The sequence below is a fragment of the Rhizopus delemar genome, genomic scaffold (assembly GCF_000149305.1).
Source record: "Rhizopus delemar RA 99-880 supercont3.2 genomic scaffold, whole genome shotgun sequence".
Classification (NCBI taxonomy): Eukaryota; Fungi; Mucoromycota; class Mucoromycetes; order Mucorales; family Rhizopodaceae; genus Rhizopus; species Rhizopus delemar.
In genome coordinates this window covers 3,156,752-3,182,783 of record NW_027137828.1, presented here as the reverse complement: position 1 = coordinate 3,182,783, position 26,032 = coordinate 3,156,752, and the positions used below count along the sequence as shown (strand labels likewise).

General features: G+C 36.9%; 7 protein-coding genes across 7 annotated transcripts; 3 read left to right on the top strand and 4 right to left on the bottom strand.

The window, feature by feature from the left end:
• Positions 1 to 1,101: 1,101 nt before the first annotated feature.
• On the bottom strand, positions 1,102 to 1,354 carry RO3G_03485 (uncharacterized protein; the record flags this gene model as incomplete). The annotated part of the gene is made up of 2 exons (XM_067658075.1): positions 1,102 to 1,115; positions 1,195 to 1,354. The coding sequence occupies 2 exons, from the start codon at positions 1,352 to 1,354 to the stop codon at positions 1,102 to 1,104; spliced, it is 174 nt and encodes a 57-aa protein (XP_067514176.1).
• A 7,432-nt stretch (positions 1,355 to 8,786) lies between these two features.
• Positions 8,787 to 9,005, bottom strand: RO3G_03484 (uncharacterized protein; the record flags this gene model as incomplete). Its single annotated transcript, XM_067658074.1, has 1 exon — positions 8,787 to 9,005. One exon carries the CDS (start codon positions 9,003 to 9,005, stop codon positions 8,787 to 8,789), a length of 219 nt encoding a protein of 72 aa, XP_067514175.1.
• Positions 9,006 to 9,684: 679 nt separating this feature from the next.
• RO3G_03483 (uncharacterized protein) lies at positions 9,685 to 11,271 on the bottom strand (the record flags this gene model as incomplete). Its single annotated transcript, XM_067658073.1, has 2 exons — positions 9,685 to 10,973; positions 11,034 to 11,271. 2 exons carry the CDS (start codon positions 11,269 to 11,271, stop codon positions 9,685 to 9,687), a joined length of 1,527 nt encoding a protein of 508 aa, XP_067514174.1.
• Positions 11,272 to 14,615: 3,344 nt separating this feature from the next.
• Positions 14,616 to 16,111, top strand: RO3G_03482 (uncharacterized protein; the record flags this gene model as incomplete). The annotated part of the gene is made up of 5 exons (XM_067658072.1): positions 14,616 to 15,025; positions 15,135 to 15,193; positions 15,250 to 15,547; positions 15,602 to 15,814; positions 15,862 to 16,111. The coding sequence occupies 5 exons, from the start codon at positions 14,616 to 14,618 to the stop codon at positions 16,109 to 16,111; spliced, it is 1,230 nt and encodes a 409-aa protein (XP_067514173.1).
• A 914-nt stretch (positions 16,112 to 17,025) lies between these two features.
• RO3G_03481 (uncharacterized protein) lies at positions 17,026 to 17,571 on the top strand (the record flags this gene model as incomplete). The annotated part of the gene is made up of 1 exon (XM_067658071.1): positions 17,026 to 17,571. The coding sequence occupies one exon, from the start codon at positions 17,026 to 17,028 to the stop codon at positions 17,569 to 17,571; it is 546 nt and encodes a 181-aa protein (XP_067514172.1).
• A 1,767-nt stretch (positions 17,572 to 19,338) lies between these two features.
• On the top strand, positions 19,339 to 20,899 carry RO3G_03480 (uncharacterized protein; the record flags this gene model as incomplete). Its single annotated transcript, XM_067658070.1, has 3 exons — positions 19,339 to 19,362; positions 19,414 to 19,584; positions 19,643 to 20,899. 3 exons carry the CDS (start codon positions 19,339 to 19,341, stop codon positions 20,897 to 20,899), a joined length of 1,452 nt encoding a protein of 483 aa, XP_067514171.1.
• A 1,086-nt stretch (positions 20,900 to 21,985) lies between these two features.
• On the bottom strand, positions 21,986 to 25,843 carry RO3G_03479 (uncharacterized protein; the record flags this gene model as incomplete). Its single annotated transcript, XM_067658069.1, has 2 exons — positions 21,986 to 23,106; positions 23,341 to 25,843. 2 exons carry the CDS (start codon positions 25,841 to 25,843, stop codon positions 21,986 to 21,988), a joined length of 3,624 nt encoding a protein of 1,207 aa, XP_067514170.1.
• Positions 25,844 to 26,032: the final 189 nt, after the last annotated feature.

The following is a 26,032-nucleotide window of genomic DNA, read 5'->3' as shown; positions in this document are numbered from 1 at the left end:
CGAGGTCAGTTTTGTTCAATGCAACCAGTGACACTATGCCAGTCTTTATTTGTCTCATCAAGTCAGCCCATCAGTCAACTCTTGATGTAAAGAGGTCAGTGAGGTATAAGAAAGCTTATCGTTATTTTCAACAAGGTCCTTGATGCTTTGTTTCATGTCGTGCGTCCAGTCGAGACTTTTATGGTGTTTGTGGTTTTCAACGATAGACCTACTGCTTTTTAGGAGATTGCTTTCGTAGAGCTCTTTTATTGGTTTCTAAAAATATTTCTTCTTGAAGATTACTACTTGGGTTGATCGGTAGCATTACACACTGGATCCAAATGAACTCTTTTCTGAATGTGTGCCTCTACATAACAATAGTATGAATCATTATGAGCTAAATAATGTCCGTAGAGTGCTTGCTATATATATATATATCCTCAGTGACACTCTTTACTTGTTTTCAACAGTGTAATTTTTTGAATTATTATACAATTGTAACCAGGTTTTTATTAGTCTATTGCATTAAATATATCTATTATATGCTATTCGTTTATCAATACAGACACATGTCAAAATGGATAATGATGACAAGCATTATATATATATATTCATACAGACAATAGACACCTTTATCACTATGAGGCATTTTCTCTGTCTATATTCACAACTGCTGCCAATTAAAGTACTTGAAACATCCACGAGTACCTATTTGCATCCAGCTGTTTTAACACTAGGATATTGTATATAAAGCAAAATTGAATTCAGCAGCGACAGAATTAAAAGAGCATGTATCTAATGCTCACTTTTTCTTTGTTTAATCAACTATTCAATTTAAAAAAGAAAGAACAAATCAAGCTAGGTTCTAGTCCACATCATCTCTTTCTGAATTTCCTTGCATAATTTCTTTCTACATATTTTGCAGTAAGCTGTACTCAAACATTAAAACGACTTTTACCTTATTAAAAAGCTCCAAGCCAATACTTGATGGTAACCAAAGCATTTTGACGGTAGCTGTAGACTATTCTCAAGAGAAAAAAAGCATTATGGCCTCTGTCGCTGATAGGATTCGAAAATAGTAAGCTCATTTAGGACTATAAAGAATACTTTAGTCAAGTGCTGTTAGATACAGCAGCCTAGTAAAAATCATTAAATTTTATTCATGTCAATAAACAAATCAATAGGGTCCAAGAAATTAATCATTCGTAGTTTTACAACAAGACCAGCATGCATCTTGTTCCGTGAGAGTCCAGCCATCAGGACAATCAAATGCTTCGTCAGAACATATCGTCAAACAGACATCTCCGGCTTCAGCGACATTAGAGTTAAGCAAGTAGGAACCAAGAGCAAGAAGAACAATGGAAGCAATTTTCATTTTTTTGTAGGCTTGATAAAAATATTCGATCTGTAGGTCAATTTAAATAGAAAAACGGGCTTATTTATATGAAAAAAAAAATGTGTATAAAGTCTTTCCCATGGATCAACATAGATTTTGCTCGGAGGCAGTTCAAATTGAACAAGAAGATAACAAACAATGAAAATCGCTTGCAAACAAAAGAAACACTACTTTATACGAAAGGCAAACTACCTATCAGATGGTTGATGTAGAAGCAAGCAATACGTTCTGTTTACTAACATGATGGTAATACGGCAGCAAAATGGTCTACAAAATGTTTGTTTTAAAGCATGCGCCATATAACGCACAATTCCTTTTATTACGCAAAGTGGCTGACGTCGACTTGTACATGTAAACATGAGACACCTTATACTTGCAATTACTTTAATGCAGTTTATGCATATTTTCTTGACATATTTGTGCATGTTTCTGGATGGACCGTACTTTTGGCTCATCTTATTTCTTTACGTATCCATTCTACTATTAAATCAGATGTCTTGGCAAGATTTTACGGACAAAAGTGATCATTGCAAAAGCAAAGCGTTTTGAGGGGAACCTTCAAGCTTGTAAATAAAAGTGATTGATGTTCTGGGAGAGAAAGCCGACATTAAATGATACTGCAGGTGGCTCTAAAGTTATAAATGAGAAGTTAACCTAGGGTCTAATCCTTTTTGGACTTTTACGCCAGCATAAAAATGCTCAAGGGACCCAGTGTTTTTAATGCGGCTATAAATGAGAAAAAAATTGAATAAGAGTACCTTGCATCCTTAAACTATATATAGTTAGGTACAAAGGGAAAAGGTTTTTCAGAGTGAATGCGAGTGTGAAAAAAAAAAAAAAAAAAGGATTGTATTACCTAAAAGGTCTATCCCACATTCCCTTCGATTAGCATGAAGAACAATAGTTTTAAATTGGTATTTCTAATTATTCATCATCTTGTAATCTAGAGCCGTTTGTATCATAATAAGTGTAGCAATTTTTTTTTTGTACTATTGCTGATATACAGATTTGTTTCTAGAGTCATTTTATCCATTTGATATGCAGTGAGCTGCTAAACACAAAAAACTACCCTACTTTATTTTTTCTTTGACTATGCTTCTTTGTATCCAGCAATTCTAAAAACGAAAAGGACAAAGCAAACTTACCAGTATGTGTCATGCTCGAGCAGTTGCATGAACTCCATGAGAAATAGCTGTGAGTGTAGCCAATTCTTGCTAATAAAAGCAAATGAATGTAGCCATGGTCTCAATGAGCCAGACTTTTGTTTTATTTCATGTAGAATAGCATAGCCAATATATTGTGTATATTGCTTGAACAAGGCCGTAATTGTTTGCTCATCATGATCATTGGAAAGTGGGATGCCTCAGAAACAGTTCAAATACTTTTTATTTTCAAAATCATAATCAATTTGCGTCCTATAAAAGGACTGTTTTAAAAGACTTTAGAGTCGTATTAGCTTAGAGAATCCACTTTCTTTTTCAATGACCATAAACCATTCAAAGACTATAGCCTTATAGATGGTTTTCTTTGGTACATTTCATGTTTTTGATTCCACAGTTGTTCATGGTATTGCATTATTTGCGCTTTTCTTAATTTCAATCATTGAATTGTTTTGCTCATTTGTTTATTTATATTATGCAATCTTCTTCTCATGAAATTAAAGTCATAAAGGAATATAGACTGAATGTCAATGAACATACTGTAGGTAATAAAAATAATCTTGAATTGATTCTAAAGATGTTGATGGCAATATCATGTTTCTTGTTTACAATTCTAAATAAACCCAGCCACTATACTAATAGCAATACTCCTTGTATCGATCAGGACTACTTACATAGATGAACTTAAATCTATTAGAATACATTTGAATGCATGTTTTGTAAACGATTAGACTAAAGTACCATAGTCAAGCTTTATAAGCAGTACTGTAGAACTCTTCAACAAACCTATGCTTCTATATTGTACTTTTTAAAAAGCATACTGCAAAGAACGTTTTAATCTAATGTATTCATAGGTATCTTTGTAAACTATAAATGAACAACTCATCAAGATATTATCGCGGCAAGAAATCGTGCTTTAGGTTAAAGGAAGTCAACAGAATATTCCAAGATAAACAAAAACAGTAATTCTCAATAACGTAATTAGATATGGCTACTATCTTTAGTTACCCTTTAGTTACCTTGAATCAATATTAAAAGTAAGACATTTTCTCAATTGCTTATGCTTCTTTTTTTTTAGTTAAACGTACCAGACCAAACAAGCAGAAAGTTTTTATAATTGATTCTGACCAAGCAATCCAAGTTTTCGATTGAATGGCATCTAGTCATTATTGTCTCGATGCTCTTTTGGTTTTATAATGTTTATAGCAGAGATCATCCATAGTCACTTTTTAATGATTTATATGAACTAAAAAAGCTTTGTCATAAAAAAAGATTGATACACGAATACTTTAAATTTGGACTTTTAGTGAAACATAATATTCTTTTTTTTTTATAGTAAACCAGATACTGTATTCTAAGCAGCTCTCTTTTTATTTGAGGTCCCTTGAAAAATTAAATAGAGAAACTATGTATTTTAGAGATAAGTTTTTTTTTACTAGTTTAAGAACTCTACATCACAAGATTATTAACGTGAATAACAATCATAATTTAAGAGATACAATATATATATAGATTATATGCTTTATCCATCTTGCTTCGTTCACGCTAAACAATCGAGACGTCTTATTATGACTGTTATACGTTAAAAAGCATAATTGACACTAGAAAATTCGTTAAAGGTATAAAAGTGCATTATGTGTTATAATCAAAGCATTGAACTTGAACTTTTTTTTCTAAAAAAAAGCTTGTCAAATATGAACATAATACTAAGCCTAGCTGTAGAACAAATAGATACCAACATTCAAAATGACTTTATTAATTGTAAATAAAAATCAAGGCCTTATTATAATTGATCATCTTTTATCCATCGCTTCTTCTTTTCTTATGGCAGGATATCGACAGCATCCTAGTTTGGTCCTCACGATGCGCGTACATCACAAGATAGACACAAATGGGTCTTTCATGTAGCAGATATCAACTTGCTTGATGCTTTCAGTGGCCTTGGACAACCTGATGCCCTTTGTTTCATTGTATTTTTTACAATAAAACATAGATACTGCCTGATCTCTTGTGACAGTAATCATGGCTTGACTGATCTAGCAAAGTAGGCAAGGTAGTGATACGATACTGGCCATGTGCGGTGTAAACTCGTCTTGAGCCCACAGCGCAAGATGATCTTGTGAAATCGCTTAACATCCTTTTGAATCATGTACTCTCTAGTGAAAAAAAAAAAAAAAGAATATTGTGAAGGAGGTAACGAGAAAAAAGAATTGGTTTACAAAAATAGAAGGGTGCTTGTAGCGGTTCCGAAATGGGTTTCTGTGGCAATGTCACCAAGTAATTCAGTTGGCTAAAGTATTTTTCCTTATTTGGATATTCGTCAAGCCACCTCTCGTATGTTATTTTGTTATCACTACCATCTGTGCTGGTCATCGGATGACCCATTTTTATTCATCTTCTTATCAACTTTAAAAGATTTTATACGTTCCGTTGATATCTGAAAAGATGTAAACAATTGTCGATTGTAAAGCTAATAAGCATCATCGAATTTCTTTTGATTCATTTGTCTTTCTTTTTTTGATATTCAATTTTATTCGAGTTTTGTTTTTACTTTAAATCTTTTTCTTTGTATTATTTATCCCTCATCACAGACAAACATGTCCTCTCCAAGAAATTATTTTTGTATTTGTAACTGAACAGTTGCCGTAACCACTTTCTTGGAATTCTATCTTTGGGTATCAATTGAACGACCTAGGTTTTTTTCAGTCGGGCCTTGGTTTTTGTTGCAGTTGAAGTGGATGGATAGAATTTACACTAGTTATTCTAATTGGTATTTCTTGTCTTTGCTGAGGTTATCATCTCCTTCGAAAAGAGTCACTTCTCCCTTGGCACATTCTCAGTAGAGGACAAGGTAGAAATCGATAGACATATCGCATGAGAGTGTGAGCTTCAGGATTCCCGTTCTTCTTTCAAGTAGCTTCAAATCGATGTGCTTTGAAGTATAAGCTAAAGTTGACAGAATAAAGTTCAATGAATGAAAAGCAAAAAGAGATGGCTTGAATAAGTGTGTACTTTTGTCTTGCGCATTCTGTGGCATGATTGCGATGAGCATCCAACTGGCAACGACAGTTTCAGAAATCGCAAGCCATTCCATTTCAAGCAAAACGAATCCCACTCCAGTCAATCCCTGCCAGTGGATGGTTTTTGAATGAAGTCTATATTGCCTTGGCATCCTATTTTATGGTTTCTAAAAGAAATCAATTCATACCGTTTGTGACAATGACCAAAAAAAAAAAAAAAAAAGGACAGCTCGAGCTCTTTCGAAAGGAATGCTTGACTCTCGATTTCAAGTGTTTCTAAGCGATTGACGTATTTTGCAATCCTTTCTCATGTTTTATCTTGTTGAAATCAAGGGTAGCCTATACAGACACGGATGTATCTTCAAAAAGCAGATGATATCATCTTGAGTCAAAAAAAAAAGAACAGTCCGTTTCCTCCAGTGATCAGAGCAACGTAAGTCGTAAACTGGTTTTGTTTGCCAACTGTCTATAGAAGTAGGCAAAAAAGTGCATTCAAGCCCTTTGTTATAACACTGATCAGCAAATGACAATCTTTGCTTAGCTATTCAAGATGCTCATAAAGAACAGAATCTTATTGCGTCAATTTTCTTTTTACGATCTTTTGTCAGCATAAAGGATGGTTACTAATCAGGCAAAGAAGAAGGAAATGATGTAATCATGCACCATCATGATCCATAAGGTGTTTCATGTCTTCCTTTACTTGTGTTCTTGTAGACAAGCGACTGTTTCATTCTGTTTGTAGGCATTGATAAACGATGTATCTTTTCCTTCTTTTAGATACAGCATGATTCATTTTATTTCATGATTGGCACAACAAAAGTTGGATAGTGTCTGAAGGTTGTATATGAGTTGGGTTAGTGAACAGACATGATCACTTTAGAGCTCAACTTGAGAGAAGGTGATCAACATGTCCTGTGAATCCATGCGCCTTGATTTTTATAAATAATCTTTGCTGCAGTGGGGATAAGAAATAACCAAACATAGGTTTATTTATCAAAACATTCCTTGTCATCTTGCTGTCTTTATTTACACAAGGGATTAATAAATGTCATCCGATTTATTTTAATGACTGATATGGTTTACTAAACAAAGCAAGTTTGCATCAGATAGAAAAAGCACACTACTTTGTATTCTATAGACTGTTCCGTGACAAATCTGCTGTCGTAAGCATAGTCAATCAGATTCAATGCAAAAAATCTAGGGGAGAACTTTGACATGTCGTTTTCTATTGATCTTTACAGGATATATCTTTTATTCTGATGTTCTTCTAAAGCTCAGTCGACAATGTCATTCTGGATTCAATCGAATGGATGCTTTACCAGTATGCCATGTTAAACAAGTATATTTCCAGAATGATCAGTCAACATTCAATTTCCTAGAGTATCGTACAGCCGTCTGTAATTCATGAATAACAAGAGTAAAGGATTGATTCAGGTACTTTTGATATGCATCCCATCAGGATTTGTAAGCATGAAAAAAAGTCTTGTGCTTCTTGTGAAGAGCGTTGGGGAGCGAATCCTTGCAAACCCGATTAAAACTTGTCAAGGTGGATATCACAGTCAATACTCGATTCTGCAGAGTTGCATCCCTTTTTTTTTTTTTGTTTCGAATGATTTCGTTATATTCGCTAAAAGACTCTTGGAAAACATAACATTTAAAAAACAAGAGGAACCTTTATCCCTTTTTTTCAATCTGATTCTCAACAAGAATGACAATCGAATTCTTCAAGAGAAAAACAGGGTTGTTTTATTTGTAGAAAAGAAGAGTATAGTACCATGACTCAGCCCCAAGTGGTTTGAGTCTATTTGATATACAAAGGCATGAATCCCTTGGGATGATGACATGCAAACGATGAGAGAAATATCAAATGTCAGGATAGAATCGGTACAGTGAGCCCTGTCATCTCTGACACTAAAAAAGTATGCATCCTGGACTTGCCCAAGGAGAAGAGAGGACTGTCTTGTTCTTGCTGCTGATTCAGCGATCGTTACTCACTTTTTTTTTTTTTTTTACATAAACATGCTGTCATATTTCCAGTGTCATTTTAAAAGCATGGTTTTTATGTGGGACACACAAGCTCAGATATCAAGTGTGTGGATAAAGGATGGTTTTATTTACATGTGATAATCATCCTCGGACAGCTCAGTGTCAGATCAAGCAAAGAAGGGTTCCGACAGTGACCATCTCGGATAGGAACATGTGTAACGGATAAACAAGGGTTCAAGAGAAAGGGGAACAGGGGATGGTGAAACACGAGAAGAAAAAAAAATCAGGCTCGATCACTGCGATCCTTCCCGAGAGTGAAAGTGGAAACTTGTGAAAAGTAGGATGAGACATGATTCACCCTGCTATTTTGTAGGTATATCTCGGGTGGGGAAACGGTTCTTGAGGATGACAGGATGAACACAAGCGCAATGGATGGTTTCAGCCAAGGTCTTGATATGAGTGATAACAAGCGAGATGAGGTCATCTCGTGTTCAAATCAGCATGGTTTCAAAAGAGAATTGAATGAAAGGAATTCATAAAAAGGACGGGCCTTGAGATGAATTCAAAAGGAGTGCAAGAGGGTTCAACAAAAAGAGGGATGGATGAAGACTGAAAAGGACGACATGATCCGTTGAATGCATGATGTGAGAGAGTATCTTACACGAAAAACAGGATCAGTGAGATACAGATGATGTAAGGCAATACGCACTCTGTTCTCAACAGGGAAGATTTGAGATGACAAAATAAGCCTGACCCTGCAGCAGCAGCAGGAGCACACCACAGGTTTCCAAACGGCATAAACCTCAACTGAACCGGGATCAAGAAGAGGATGTGGATGCCGTTCAAAAGAACAGGATGAGACACCCTGAGACAGGGATCCATCATGCCCTCGTTTCATTTTCTTTACTGCATCTCCTCGATCCATCAAGTCACGACAATGGTCTCAAAAGGGCATGCTCTGATCCTCACTCACCGTCTGATGGATGAGGCCCGTCAAAAAGTCATTTTAGCCAGTCTGTATCGGTGGGTTCAGACGGTCGGTCGACCCATGGCTTGATCATGGCCGTTGTACAACCTTTTGCCTGAATGACCACGGGCAGATCACAGTCCAGTAGAGAACTGAGTGTGTTTGGAAAAGAGTGGGCTGAGCAGATGGATGGCTTTTACAGTAAGCATCCGTCCTCTTGGGTGGATAAATGGAGATGGAGAAAGGAAAGAGGGTCAGGTTGCAAACGAAAAGTCTCTCTACTGTTCTGTAGCTGAGGCCTGACCAGATCGTCCGATGGGATTCACTGGATTGCTCCCTTGGAAGGCAAACATGCGTTGATGGCGAGAATCATACAAGTAGGGATGACGAGTCAAAAGATCCCTTCTAGAGTACTGCTGGATCATTGTTATGTTGAAAAGAGGGACTTTTGTGAAATAAGCAAAAATGACAAGCGAATACTCAAACAGTACAGGCATGCTTATAAAAGAAGAATAATAAAAAAAAAACAATTTTATTTGATTCTATCAAAAAAGTCTCTTTGTAAAGAAAAAGCTTGTTCTTATCAGCAACCTTGACCAGTTCATTCTTACTGCGCTCTATCTACAAGCTTCAGATCGAACGGGGCGTCTCTTCATTCTTTGCAAAACCAGCAGTATCATGGGAAGTCGGAGTTGATTCGTCTTTGCGTTTTGTTTCCTGTTGATAGGGGGGGGGCCATGATTTATTGATTGGATGCGTTTCAAGAGAATGACGATAGAAGCCTCAAGGTTTCATGACAAGTGAACAAATAGAAGAGGACAAGATAGGGTATCAAATGATTTCTGTAGCCATTGTTTATCCGTTCATTTTTTCTCATGTTGGATGATTAGTGTGGGAAGTGAATGCGATGATAAAGTTGGATGAGCTTAAATTGATAAAGATGAAGCTATGCTTGATTTAGGATAAAGATTATGTGATGATACGATTGAAAGCTTGTTTGAAACTGGACTGGTGATGATGCAATATTGGATTTAGATAATTTAACTAAAAATGTGTTTTAGCCAGGTTATTATTGACATGTGAAGAAATAATGTTTTATTATGAATGGGATGCAAAAAAAAGGTTTTAATTTTATCAATGGGAGAGGATGCAAATAAATAAGAGAAGGGGGGAATATTAGAATGCAGGAAACTTGGATCGAAATGGGTCAGTACGAACATTGCCATAGACATGAGTGGGTTCTTTGTATTTAGCAAAACAAGTACTGTCACCATCATCTTTTACTTTTGGCACATGGGGTGGTTTAGCTTTACGTTTTAATACTTGATCAAAATCGATATCTGAAAACCAGGCATGTTTCTTGATTTCTTTACTCGTAAATCGTACTTCCAAATCGGATGTCAGTAAATTTTGTAGTAAATCTTTGAGATCACCACTCATTTCTTCAGGCCACTCCACACGACATTCCAATATCTTTTGATACAAATTTACCGGGTTCTTGTCAATAAACGGTGCTTTTCCAGTCACCATCTCAAAGATCAAGACACCTAAACCCCACCAGTCAACAGCCTTTGTGTATCCTTTGGAGATGATGATCTCAGGGGCCAAATAATCAGGTGTCCCACAGACAGTCCAAGTGGTATCCTCGATACGTTTCGCAAAACCAAAATCAGTCAATTTGACATGACCTCGATCATCCACCAAGATATTCTCTGGTTTCAAATCACGATAGACAATATCTTGTTCATGTAAATAAGCCAAGGCCAAGACCACTTCAGCCGCATAGAATTTAGCTGCTTGTTCAGAGAATTTCTTTTGTTTACGTAAAATACTGAATAATTCACCACCAGGCACATAATCCATCACCATAAATAAATGTGTATCATCTTGAAAGGCATCCCACAGGGTCACCACAAACGGATGGGCGACTTCTCGCAAGATGGTCGGTTCATTGTTGATATGTTCTACTTGTTTTAATCGAACCACATCGTATTTATCCAAAGCCTTGATCGCATAGTGTTTACCATTCACCTTACTCTGTGCCAAATGAACACGACCAAAGGAACCGGTGCCAACCGTACGCTTCAGGATAAAATCATCCAGCTGTAATTTGCGGTGCATCCGACGGCGTTGTTTATTCGCCGCTGAATATTTAGTGCGAGGCACGGCGTGGGTGCTCACCCGGGTCACATGGACCGGACGAGGAGAAAAATGAGTTTTGATCGGAGAACGAGGAAGAGGAGGAATAGCGGAGTTCGATTGGGGACATGGGTGTTGCTGACAATCTGATTCGTTGGAGGTCGTGGCTGGTATACTAAAATAACCATCGGTCGGTTGCTGATCCATTTTTCTGGGTAGAGGAGAAAGAGGTGAAGCACGGGTGGGTGAGGTCGATAGATAATCAGGAATGGCATTTAATGTTTCTTGTTTGGTTTTATTGGTGGGTGAGTGGATGGGTATAGGTTCTATTGAGGATGGGGTTAGATATTTACTTTATATGGAAATAAATGTCAATTGAGATTTACCTTGTTGATGAATAGGTGTGAATGCGAATGAAGGAGGGAGATGATGTGCTGAAGAAGTAGAATTTCTACTGGGTGTTTGTCCTGGTGTACTTGCAGAATAACAACTTCCATCATCACTTGTAATACTATTTGATATACTTGGTGTATTTGAAATAGTTGAATCTTGACTTGAACTTCTTTTATGTGATTTCAATGTTGATCTTCTAATCAATTCAACTCCTTTGTTAATAAGATCCATTTTCTTTAATAAATAAAATTTTAAATAAAAAAAAGATAATTAAAAGAAAGCTTGCCTATTTATATTAAATCTCAAATTGTTTCAGTCACAGGGTGCCTGATAATTGCTTTTTTGACAATTAAAAACAGATAAAGCTTAATAAAGGAAAAAATATGATAAATTTAAAATACCGCAAATAACATCGGATATGGGTTGAGATAAGACTAAAAAAATAATTACGTCGATAGCCATCAACTCAGATTGTAACCTTTGATCAGGGTTCAGCCTTTTCTGCTTTTACACTCTCTTCTACGTCACTTTATCTACTCTTTTCATCCCTCTTCACTCTACACATACCCTAAAGAAACTAAAAAAAAAAAACGTCATTCAAATACCGATAAGAATCTGAGGTTCTAATCATAGTCATACACTGAATGAGAAACCCCCTTTAGCAGAAAGTAGAAAAAAAGTCTTATCGATTTTCATCAACACATAATTCTTTTGCATTATAAAACGACTCTTCGGAGTACACTATTTCCCCCTCTTTTTATTTATTTATTTTACAAATGACGTTCAAGAGCTCATGATAGACAAGGCATAAATACCTCTTTTAAGCTGTACACAAAAAATGCATTGTCATCTTGTTTGTGTTTATTCAATAAAAAATCACGCAAAAAGTTTTTTTTTTTAAAAAAAAAAAGAGAAAAGGAGGTGGGGGGGATGATATGTAGTATTACAAAAAATGCTTTATTCTTTAAATATTCTCAACACAACATATTTTAGGGAATATAAACAAAAAAAAACTTTCAGGAGTTTTTTTTTTTTTTCTTTATTGCTTGGTTCTCAGATAAAAGCGCAGGCAGGCTTAGATACGGTTGATGAATCCTCAAAAGAAGGAAAAGAGATCGGCATGATCAAATAATGTAAAAGATCCACTCCCTGTTTTTGATTTATCCGTTCAAACTTAATTTTTAAAAAGATGAAAGTTTATAAAAAGAACTTGACTGGATCAAGAATAAAAGACTTGGGGGGTAATAAAGAGTGATCTACTTTCACCAGTGTCTGTGCCCACAAATATATATTTTATGAATTCTCTCTTTGATTTCTGACATCATGCCATTCTTTTCTTTTTTGTATCTCTTTCAGTAGATCAGAATTCATACCCTTCAACCTTTTTTTCAACTCCATCTCAGCATCTGACGCGTCGATGTCATTGATGTATCCATGACGATAAAATAATAATGTACGCCCTACAGACCTTACTCTACCTCTGTTTACGCAATCAGATCCTATTACCAATCAATTTATTCCAGAAAAAGACTAAAATGGTACAATCGCCCACTTTTTAATCCACCGTCGCATGTTTCCATCTGTTGATGGCAGTAGTGAAAGGGAAATAAGAATCAAAAGAGAGTGGATGAGTTCAATCTTCTTTGTGGATCGATAAGAGTATTTGAAATAGGCAAGTGTGTATGTGTGTGTGATGTGATTGTGCATTTCTTTTTTATAAAGAAAAACGAATTAAAAAACCGCTTGTCAATCATTTCTCGTGTCTCTCTTTTTTTCTTTCTTTCTTTATCAAAAGACGTGTGATATTCATCGTCTTTTTGTGACCTCGGCTGATATATCAAGGAGCATAAAAAGAAACACATTAGAGGAGGAGGGAGGGGGGGAATGCTTTATTATTTGCTGTGTATCACATTTGTTCTTTTATAATCAACAAGTATCTTCACAAGAATCATTCTTTACTTTTCTAGCCATACTTGGTTCCTATACGAAAAGACTGTACTTTACAGACAATATACCTTTTCTTTTTGCTTTATCATCCCATTGTAGCAGCCATATTTGAAGTCAGAATATATCAAATAAATTTAGTTTAGATTCATTTTGTTTGGATGCCGACACGAACCTTGTAAACAAAAAGCAGGCAATCCTATCTACATCACAGCACAATCTTTTCGGACAAAGGCTTTCAATCTACTTGTTTCACATCGCTTGAAAACTCACAATGTCAAGATAGGATCGAAATCCCTCTTGAAGGTTGAAAAGAGCCAGAGAGGCTGTGATAAGTCAAGGACAGTAGGAGGGATGAATTACACAACTTACTTTATATGGTCCTCCCCACATCTAATTTGTTTTATAAAGAATAGAGTGCTTTATGACTGTTTCTTATTTATATCAAGCCACTCTTCTTTTACATGCAAGAAATCAAAGAAGGATGACATCAACCATAAACAAATAATTCCACCTTCACTGGATCCTAACCGACGGGTTCATCAAGCATCATTCACAATGGACTTTATACGCGTTACAAGAAAACACAGGGGATAACCAGCCCAATCTACTTTTATATATTAGCCCACTTCCTTCCCAGCTCAACTATTCCCAAAATATAAAAGTAAGCACAATCAAAAATTATCACCGACAAATTCATTCTTGTACAAAAGGGTGTCTCTTGTGAGAATCAGGTGAAGTAGGACCATGATGGTATCACCCTGTCTATCGCTCTTTTCTTATTGCCAACACGTGTAAGGGTGCAAACAAGGTTTTTAAAAAAGTTTATTTTTTTTTTAGAGCAGCACATTCTCATGTTCCTTTGGAGTGCACATACTCTATCAAGTTTCTCTTCCCTTTGGCGGTCATGAACACAAGACAAATAGCCTACCTTGATGCCATTTTTGATATAAACCTATCGCTTTATTCGTTTGCATTCTCTTGTCGATCGTAGGATGCGGCCTTCTCTAGAGCGTCTGCCATCTTTTTGAGATCCATCAAAAAGTTCAAAGCCTACCAACCTGTTTATCTACTTGAACTGGCCCATGATCAAAGTGTGTTACGCCTATTAAAAGTAAATGATAAAATTGGGTTGCTCAAATTTTATGTTTGACCTTATCAGTGTTATCCAGTGGACTTCCTTCCTGTGAAAAGAATCTTCAAATAGTTGTAAGAGTTTGTGTGGGTTCATTGAATGATTTATTTCAATATCGATCCAGTTGCTCATTGATTGACCCTTCAACTCTACTTCTTTCCTCTGCTTTCAATTAGCCAATCAAAAAGCTATATAAACCATGTAAGATTGCATGACAACTTCTTGTTTTCAGGAACGAAAGCACAGATAGTAACATTGAATAGTAAAAGCTTTTCTTTTGGTGCACTCTTTGAATTGTTTTGTCAAAAAAATAAAATATGTTTATTAACGTCTTTTCTTTTAAAGAAGATCAATGTTCTTTCTACTAAACTCTAAAGTTGGGTAAAGTGTTTATGTCTTTATGAAAATCACTTTTGAATAAGCATTTTTTTTTAAAAGTCAATAAAATGTAGAATTTTTTATAAACGTTTTTTTTTTTTTTCTCACTTAAATTAATATGCAAGCCAACTTGCAAAACCAATTACTTCAGCAAAGGATACCAACTAATTCTAATTTTCAAGACATGGTGCGTGTGCAATCGAAACAGCAACAACAACAGCAGCAGCAACCATTCAACCTAAAACCAACTTCGTCCGAAGCAGCTCAAAAGACATTACGACAATATGAAAAGCGTGACGAGGCGTACCAGGCCATATTGGACACGCAATATAAGCGTCATGTGGAGATTGCACAAGAAAAGAAAAAGGTGATTGAGCAAGCCAACATGGAAAGAAGGATCCGAAGTCAAAATCCGACACTGCTGTTTGGACCTGGATATCAGTCATTTGGTAACGGCAAGACAGGCTTTCAACACAAAATAAAATATCCTGGTGAGAAGAGAAGAAGGCAGCAAGTTCGATTTAGTTTGTAAGATTTCAATAATGCGAGTTACATTCTGTGCTAATTAGACCCATCTAAGCTCAACAGAGGCTGTGAAGGAGCAAGCAGAGAAAGAGGAATGTCTTGTGCCTATTAGAATTGACTTGGAAATTGAAGGATATAAACTAAGAGATACATTCACTTGGAACTTGAATGGTTTTTATTATCAAACGTATATTTTACACATGGACTAACATTGTATTTGAACCTAGAGTCTTTAATCACATTTGAACAATTCGCAGAAGTGATTTGCCTAGACTTGAGATTGCCACTCAGTTTGTTTGTTGAACCTATTGCAAAATCAATCAAGGAACAATTAGAAGATTATAACCTAAGTGCATCGAATCCACAAGAGACAGAAGAACTAAAGACGATTGTAAAATTGGACATCACAGTAGGAAACAGAGAGCTCATTGATCAGTTTGAATGGGACATTAGCTGTCCAAAGAACAGCCCAGAAGAATTTGCTGAAAGGCTCGTTAAGGAATTGGGTTTGGGTGGTGAATTCAAGTAAAGAGGACGAGATCCATGTTTACAAAGAGAGACTGATGATGTGCTTCATAGGACTGCTATAGCCCATTTAATACGTGAACAAATCCATGTTTACAAAAAATCCTTATTGGTTTTGGGTGAAGAGGAACAACAATCTCAAGAACCGAGTTATCTGACAAGTGCACTTCGAGATCATCAGATCACAGAGAACTTTACGCCTGCTATTATTGAACTAACGGATGCGATGATCGAACGAATGGAAAAGGATCAGATACGAGAATCAAGGTAAGCTAGCCTGATTATTATGTATCATACTAAGTACCGCGTTATAGACGAAAGAGAAGAGGAGCAAGATCTCGTCGTAATGTAGTCACATCCAATGATATGGAACCCCAAAAGACGCATCGTACTGGATTTGCAGCACCACCCGAACAAGAACTGACGGATGAGCAGTATTTGGCTGGTATGGGTTACGATAATAATGGTCAATCTCATTATTCCACACAAAGAAAGAGTGCAATAAAAGCTCGTATGAATATTGCAGCTGAAGCACAGCAAGATGCTTCTTTAGAGAATATTTAATAAAGAGCATGTTCATAAACAATGAGATTAAAAATTTAGAGTATTCTACTTTTAAGAAAATCTTATCTACTCAAATTAACCTATCTTTTTTTTTTAAACATAAATTGCCATTTATACACACGCACAAATAAACAATCATACTCACTGTACTTGTTTATTGTTACACTTCATTACCTTTTTCTCTTTCTTCCTTTTTTTTTTTTTTCTTTTTTTTTTTTTTCTTTTTTTTTTTTTTTTTTTTTTTTTAAAAAAAACTATTCAAACTGGAATCCACCAACTTGACTCATCTTGATACCACAACTGTTTGTGGACCAAACGATCCTGTTGTGCTTTATGTTCACTGTTCACCTGATAAACCGGATCCTCATGTTCGAATAAGAAGAAAAACAACAGAGAATAGAATACCTCCAGTGATAACAGGTAGCGATAGCGATAATCATAAGTATAGTTTGCTTAAATAGATAGAATTAGTGACGGGCATTAAAAAAGAAGGAAGAGTGCCACATGTAGTAGATGAAAGACCGGATAATTCAGTAAAGATTATTGTATTAGACCTTCGTAATAATGATGACCCAAGCAACATACACCATAATCAACCTGAATCCAAGTTTAAAAAGATGTCACTTGATTTTTGGGAGAATGTGGTTCGAATCATTAGAGCTTATAAGCCAAATCAACCCACGGACTGTGCTATTCAAACATTTTCAAATACAATTGATGTCTACACCAATATCGTTCCAACCAGGCAGCCAATACAGCAGCCACCTCAACCAATACAGCAGCCACCACAGCCAATACAGCAGCAGCAGGCCATGATGAATCCTGCAGTGTATAATCCTGGCATGTTTCATCCAATGTACACAAACAATAACAGCAGTCCGATCTTATTCAATCAACCCAACTATTTACCTGTCATGACTGCTGCACAATATATCATGAATGCAGCAGCAGCTTATAATTCCATGTTGAGCCAACAACCATACTCTCTGTCACCCATCCTCTCACCACAGCCGCAACATTCACAGATCAAGCGAAAGCCGGTTCAATACCGTCCACCTCCGATGAATGTCCTCAGTCCTCAGTTGAGTCAAAGGATCCAAAGAAAGAAGCTACCTACTCAACAACAGGAACAACAAAAAAAGAAGGTGCGATTTGAGGAGGTGCCCACACTGTATATGTATGAGCCTGAAGTGAGTGAAGAAGAGCAAGAGGATGACGAGGATCATCATTATACCCAACCGAGTAGCAGTCATGATCGATACATGTCACCAGAGAGACCTTGGTCATCTAGTAATATCATCTTAAACAATCGTCATCCGCATTTTAATGATGATTATTATGACGATGATGAAGAGGAAGAGGAAGAGGAGGAATATGGTGATTTATGGAGAAAAAGGTATTTTCTGAGAAGACATGATTCATTGGGCCATCGTCCGCCTGTTCGAAGGTCAAGAGTTTAAAAGAGAACAATAGAATTTAATGTACATCAAATACTGTATTTTTCAATTTTTTGGAAAGAATAAAAAAAAAAGTAATTTGGAAACAAGAGAGTGAAATGTTGATCCTAATCGATAACGGTTAAGGCAGTTTGACAAGTAGTGAAAGAGAGAGAGAGAGAGACACTAAAAGCTATAAATACATGAAATGAACGCTAGAAAAGATAAGAAATGGTATATACAACTTACGCAGTAGGTAAAGGATGAGAACTCGTTATGGCGTTTGCAACCATTCCCAAAAATGAAATTCATGTATTTGGGATATAACGCTGTGACATGTTTGTACAAATCGAGTGCGTGTTTTTGGCAGCCATCACATCACGATTCCACACTGTACTACAAGAGTTACACTCGAGGACAGCATGTACTTTTCGTTTTGGTCCGGCTGAAATCGTATTTGCATTGATTTCATGTTTGACTAGTAAAAGCTTCAGCAACATGGATAAATTTGGTTTTCCCTTGCGAACTCTCTGATATTTTCTTAACAGTATTGGTAATCGAACGGATAGGAGCAGTAAGTTTCCCTTTCATAGATTCAGGAAAAAGAGTCATCACCTTAATTATTCTTTTCTTGTAAGGACTAGCTGGTTTGTTATTGTTTGGAGAAAGTGGGATCCATTTTTTTGCTTATGGTCACCATGTTGTTTCTTTTCACTAATGGAACGATTGCTGTTGTACTTGATACTATCATTAAATCATCTCTTGACAACCTCATGAATCGCTTTTTATTTTTGATACGACTTTTAAAATCAACATTGATTAATCTAAACGTATATGCCATGAGTATAAAGTAATTATCCTTCAATAAAAATCCCTTGTTATAATAGTCAGAGATCCTTTAGAAGCTTTTTAGTCTAATACAAGTAGCCTGTAAGGAATCAATTAAATTTGATGTTTTGAGGGTGAGTAGCTCACTAATAAATCTAAAGTCTTCTTTGTTGTATTGTTGATGTTGCATACCCTTTTGGATAGCAAGGTTAAAACTACACATATGATAATGTTCTTTGATAAACGTCTACAGTCCAATAGTCATTTCTAGTGGAAGAAACTCACCAAGGCCACTCTTTGGCAATATTGGTTACCTCTTGATGAAACTCTTGACAAAAAAAAATTAAAACAACTTAAACTCTACTTTCTACGTGAAGATCTGATGAAGCATCGTTCCGAACCCGATTCACAACTCCCTTCTGTCTGTCGTTCATCTTTATGTATCGATTTCCTCCTGTGCTATGATAAGGTATCTCGTCCATCATCAGTTAACCAAAAGCAACGATTCTTTGATTGGCAGTTCTTTTTCCCTACTTGCTCTTTTCTCTTTCCTTTGTCTCCTAAGGATTTTTAGTTTAATATCATCACGTGCCCACTACGGTCACAAAATTTGATCTTGTTCAAACTTGATTTTTTGGTGTGTGTCTATGGTGAACGTCACACATAATTTTTTTTTACATAAAGAATTTCTCCTCTTCTCCCTATTTTGTGTTGAACAAAGCTCTCTTTCTTTCTCTTTGCCTATCAGTGATATACATTTCTTGAAAGAAAAAGAAATATTCTTCTTTTTATTGTATATTGCTCTTTATTTATTTAATCTCTTGTTTCTTTATAAAGAGAAAAACAGTTTTATAATTATTTTTCATTTATAAAAAACATTCTTTTTCTTACATTTGTACAGCAATAAAAAAAAAAAAGAAAAAGCTACACCTTCTTTCATTATATATATTTATTTACATTAGAATGAATCGTATTATCAGACAACGCGTAAGTTGTTTATTTTTCTAGTTATTAAAAATACTAAATGTAAAACAATAGGAAAATGTTACAGATTCGAAATCTAGTGAATTATTAACAAAATCAAATAATTCTTCTCACACAGCAAGTAAAGGTGCTATTAATACTACCATTCAATTACAGAAGGATAGACCTGTCCTTTCTGATAAAAGCAATAATAACAAAAAAGCAAATGCCACTGTCCTTTTAAATGTAAAAAAAAAAAAAGGCTATATGAAACAATAATAAAATGCTGACTATTTTTTAACAGTCCTCAAAAATACCTGGTGGAAATAAAATCAAGGTTTATGGTGACGACAAACCACTCATAAAAGATACCCAAGACAACAAAAGAGAGCAAGAGCAAGAGGAACTCGTAAAAGATTTCTTTGAAGACAACAAGACAAGATACAAAGAAAAGCCTGAACACGAGATTGCTATTGTTCCTATCTTGCCTATTGTTGTGCCTGATCGTATGAAACACTTGTTTAAAAAGACGACACCTATCAGCAAACAACTTAGTACCAAGCGTTCATTTGAAGCGGACGACGACGAAGTGGAAGAATGCCGCAAAAAGATCAGATTGTATAAAGAAAAGTACTTTGCTCAAGATGCTCCTCCTCTTGATTTCGTGGTAGATGATGAAGCGGCTGAATATGATAAACAGCAAGAATTGCGTGCCAAAAACCTGATGCTTCACTCTAAATCTTTATTGCAAGAGGTTCAAGGCAATGATCCAATGATGGTAGCTGAATATGCAGATGAAATCTTTCATAACCTTCATTTGGCTGAAACAAACAATATGGCTGATGGTGATTATGCTACTCATACACAGCATGAAATTACTTGGAATACACGTAGTATTCTTATCGATTGGGTTATTGAAACACATTATCTTTTTTCACTCTTACCTGAGACTTTGTTTTTAGCTGTCAATATCATTGATCGCTTCTTGTCTCAACGTACGGTTGCGTTGGGTAAACTTCAGTTGGTGGGTGCTACTGCTCTTTTTGTTGCTACCAAGTTTGAAGAAATGTATTGCCCTGCGTTAGAACAATTTCTTAGTACAGCAGGCGAATCAATTGATGAAGATGAGCTGGTACGTGCCGAGTGCTTCATTCTTCAAGTGCTTGATTTCCGCTTGTGTTATGCGAATCCCATGAATTTTTTACGTCGTTTGCTTGCTGAAGATACCACTGCTGACGTTTATACACGTATCTTGTCTAAATATTTTATGGAGGTTTGTTATGTTGATCATCGTTTGATGAACGTCAGACCCTCTTTGATGGCCGCTGCTTCTCTTTGTCTTGCTAGGAAGATGCTTGGACAAGCGAAGTGGACCTCTGATTTGGTCAAGTTATCCGGATATACAATTAATGATATCAAACCTGTAGTCGAGATCATTCTAGATTATTTATCACAGCCCGTGACGCATGAAGCTTTCTTTAAAAAATGGACATCAAAGAGATTATCCAAAGCAAGTATCTTTGTGCGTGATTGGATCAATCGTTATTACATTGGACAGTAACGCGATGATATTTATTGTTTTGTATGCATTCTTTTTAAGCAAAAAATAAAAAATAAAATAAATTTGCATGTAAAAAAAAAAGGCTTTTTTCTTCTCTCAACCGAATTATGTCTCAAACTGAAAGTTCTTTTAAAAGTTCACTTCGTAACTTTCAATTGTCAAGAGGAAACACAATATCTTTACCAACAAATACCAATGCGTCAAAATCAGCATTCCAATCTTTGCGTGAATCTGCTTCGAATACTTTTTCAAATGTATCAAGTACAGTTCAAGGTTATATACCTATTGGTACAAATATAGAAGAAGAGGAAGAAGAACCCTGGTATCAGTTGTCTCGGTTGGAGGTTAGAAAAAGAACATGTCAGTTGTAGCTGATTATAACATTTGAATAGAGAGTGATGGCATTTGCACTTTGCTTGGCATTGGGTATTGGCTGTTTTTGCTTGGTAAATATCAAGTCATACAAAAAAAGGGCATCTTTTACTTATCTGTAACAGTCCTTTTTCTTTTTACCTTTATTCCTTGGAAAATTTGCAGCTACATTTACACGTAAGCGAATGGATATGGATACGTGTGCATGCTGACATTCTTTATAAAAGTCGGTAGTGTTTTAATATTAGTGAGTGTGGCATTATTACGCGGTCCGTGGTCTCACATCAAACACATGATGTCAACCGAAAGATTGCCATTTACTGCGTCTTATGTAGGTTCAATGGTATTGACTTTGTATGCTGCATTAGGTGTAAGTTATCTATGTTATGTGTATACCGTAATTTTGATCGATGTATGTAATAGGCTCGTAATTTGATATTGATCATTATATTCTCAGCACTTCAAATTATCGCTTTAATTTGGTATAAAAAGAGATAAATTCAAATAGGCTTATTTTAAACCTTTATATATTAGGTACGTTGGTTCTTATATTCCAGGAGGTGTAGCCACATTGAGATATGGTACTTCATATATTGGAAGGAGAGCTGCTTCTGTTTTACCCATTTAAAAAAGTGCCTTTCTCCAATAACAGGAGCGGATTTTATTATTTCTAATTTCTATAAACAAAACTATGTACAAAACAATGAACTGTTTTTAACGTTGAATGCGTCCTGGCTTTTGTTTTCGTATTGCAACATCATTTGATGTTTCGTCTTCAAACCTCTTTGCATGCCGTTTTTGTCGGTCAACTGGTGCATACATTTGCCACTCTTCGACGAGACTTGTCTTAGTCTCTGGATCTTGAATCCATTCTAATATTTCTTCTGCTGTCTTTCGTTCTTGGGGAGCCACTTTTAAGGTATACAGCAGCAATTGCTTACTCAGCTTTCCTGGCACCTCTCGTTCAAGTGCCTTTTCGATATTATAATCATCGCCCACAATATCCCTGAGGCTTCTAAGATCTGTCTCGAGGATACCATACCAGGGCTCAGTCTCTGAGAACATTTTCCAGATAATAGTCCCAATCGAATACATATCCTCTGCCAAGGGATTGATCAACCACTGTAATTCTTGTGTGTCCACCCGGCTCCTGGGCATTGTCTGAATTGACCTATATAATCTGTAGCCGTGATCCGGTTTGGCACGCATCCAAGGTAACTGCTCACACCACTCTACAAGTTCTTCTTTTGTTGTGGGCACAATATCACTACATTCAGTCTCGCCTGGCGGAAGCTGAATCCACCATCGACATACATCACTGGGAAAGACAAAGGTCGATTTACCAAAATCAATCAAATATACCTCAGCCTTGCTACTCCCGTCTGGTAGCTTTTCTTCCGTCTCGTTTACCATGAAATTAACCTCAGATAGATCTCGATGAGCGAGTCCATGATCATGGATGGTCTTCATACACTCGAGCAGCTGAATCACTAAATCCATCTTTTGATGTGCCGTCAATCGATGGTGCGAGTGCGCGTGGGTGTACTGCTTAAGTGTCTTCTGGTACCTTACCATTGAGAGTCCAATGATTTCACCTTTCTCTTCAATCACCTCTGTGATTTGTCCGATGTGTGGCATATTTTTCAATTTTAAAAGACTTGCAATCTCTGTCACTCTTTGTGCTGTTGTCATTCTTCTGAAGGTCTGGACCACTTTGTTCTTGTTGTCACGTAGAAAATAAACTTGTTTAAAATAGCCTTCGGCATTAGGAGATGATTTGATGTCAAAATTATAGTTGCTTATATTTTCTACAGGCACAGATTTCTTTCTTGAATCTATAGAAACAGTTAGTTTATTAGTTCAGCTATTTATATGTCAACACTTGCATTCTAGCAGCTCATGAAAAAGAAATTTGCTCCGGTTTTCATAGAGCTCCACTTGTTGGGCTATGCTTAATTCTGGAGTGGGATGTATTATTTTCTGATACGTATCTTTGGGAATAGGTAATGTCATCACTTTGTCCACTAGTTTATCGTCTGCTACGTTAACTTCTCTATCCTTTTTCTCACTTGGCAAGCCCGTTATTGGTGGCTTTATTGCTGGCTCTGTAAATGTTTGTGTTTGAGATTGCACTGTAGGTTGCGCTGCAGGTTGCGTTAGTGGCTGTTCTGATGGTTGCGCTAGTGGATGCAACGGAGATTGAGCCTGCAATTGTTCTTTTGCCACATCCTCTTCTTGTTTTTGTATTATTTTTTCATCAGAGGACGATATAGGCTGGTTATCCAACTTTGTTGCTATCGGAACATTTGCCACTACGCCTTGTTGGTTTTCAGGCTGTACCTTTTCTTTAGACAGTTGTTGAACTAATGCATGGGTCAAAGCATCTTCTAAATTATCGTTGACGTTTTCTTGTTTCTTGGCGGACTTGTCTTGTCTTGACGCTGCTGCCAAGAGCTTATCGTAAACCGTGCTTTCTTGTTTGGGAGGGTATCGAATAGGGTATTGAGGCTGTTTCATTTCTTCCTTTGGCGGAAGGTGCTGGTTACTGCTCGTTGCTACTGGATGAGTTGGTAGCTGTTGTACTGTATGCTGGTCTGTTTTTGGCTGTTGGTCTGTTTTTGGCTGTTGGTCTGTTTTTGGCTGTTGGTCTGTTTTTGGCTGTTGGTCTGTTTTTGGCTGTTGGTCTGTTTTTGGCTGTCGCTCTGCGTATAACCTTTGGTCTATCTGCCGACCTGTGGATGGCTGTCGGTCAGCATAGGACTGCCGACCTGCGTACGACTGCCTCTCTGAAGAAGGTCGACGATCTGGATACGGCTGTCGACTAGTGTAAGGTCCATGGTTTGTATGAGGCTGTCGTTCTACGTGGGAGCGGCGGTCAATATAAGGTCGTTGATCAGTATAAGGCCGACGATCTAATGATGGCTGTCGACTTTCATACGGCGATCGGCCTTCATGAGGTCTCCTGTCTACATGTGATTGTTGCTCCGAGTATGGTTGTCGATCTATGTGTGGCTGTTGGCCTGAGAATAGTTTATGAAGATTGGATGCTTGCTGACCCGCAGATGGCTGTTGACCCGAAAGCATTTTTTGAATAGCAAATATTTCCTGATCAGTAAGAGAGGAGTGACTGGCCTGTGTCTGTTGGCCTGTTTGTGTTTGTTGGTTCGTAAGTAGCTGTTGTTGTTTTGAAAACAACTGTTGGATAGCTTGTAGTAACTGGGAATTGATTGGCTGTTGACTTACGAGTAACTGCTGAAGAGCATGCACAAGTTGTCCTGGCAATGGTTGCTGACTTGTGAGTAGCTTTTGAATAGAATGTAACAGTTGACCTGTAAGTGGATGTTCGCCTGTAACAGGCAATGGTTGCTGCTGTCCTGCCTGTGGCTGTTGCTGATGAATGAATTGTTGCTGTCCTGTCTGTGATTGTGGATTAGTGAATACTGGTTGGCCTATTCGTGGTTGCTGATTGTTAAACGGCTGCTGGCCCATTTGCAGTTGCTGATGAGTAAACTGCTGTAGTTGTTCCATGGATAGCTGTCGATTTATGAATGGTTGCTGATCTGTATATGGAGCACTGGTGGCAATAGGAGTCTTTGGTCCAGGAGTGCTTTGATTCACACAGTTAATAGAAGTATTGACATGCTTGGATGGTGATACAGTTGTGTTTTGAAAAGTAGAGGTACTAGCAGTATTATAGAATGGAGCACCATGTGCATAGCTTGGAGGTGGCCTTACCAACGCTGCCCCATTGCTCCAAATATACTCAGCAGAAGGATGGTTCCTAGGCACTGGTGGACCTGGATAAAAATGATAAGGGTTTCCAGTTCGGCTAGCGATGTGTGTTGAAGTGTGTAAATCCTGCGAACCTTGTTGCTGCTTTATAGGGGTATCTTGAGGTGTCTCGAATCGCCTCTTGGCATCTTTGGGTTGATCGCTGTCAGAAGACTTCCTTTTGGTGGGCAAACGAATTGTTAATGGTGATGGATTGTCAGGTAACTGAGGATTTGTCTGACGCTCTGGTGACTTATTTGACTTTAAAATGTGTTCATTGCTAGCTAAAGCGTTATCAAATGCTGGAGGCGAATTATTTATAGTAACAGGTTTTTCTGAATAAGAAGATGGTGGTAGATCTTTTAGTATTGCTGAAGGAGGAAGAGGTATAGTTGATGACGAGTTATTCGTTTCTTTTTGATCATCCAAAGCAGGAGTAGTAGCAGATATCGCTTTACTAGGCTCATTATTTGTTATAGTAGTAGTATTCTTATTAGAGCCTTCGGGTATTATGCTGCTTACTGATGATGGTGTATGGTTTGAGAGCGGTTCCAGAAGAGCTCTAGTAAACATTTTATAAAGCTCCAGATTACCTGTCCTTTTCGTATCTGTATCATTGACAGACATGCGATACGTTCTATAGTATCCACGTAAAAAGAGTCTATCAATCTCAGAATTGACCACGGCTTGCACATTTTCCACGATTCTGACAACATGGAACTTGGTCCATGCAGCAGGAGCATGGTCATATTTTTCAGTTTCCAGAGTCAGCTTTTCATCAAACAAGTGTACTTCGCTCATAGGCTCCACAATTGCTACTGTTGCAGAGAATTTAGACAAGCTATCTGGGCCAGAATTCAAAGGTTCGACTTGAACATTGAGAAGTATAACAATTGAGCCCTCTTGATCTTTTATTCCTTCTGCAAGCAATTCTGATGGTTTCGTAATGTAAAATCGAGACAGTGGTAGTGTTTGATGTGGGTTTTTGAT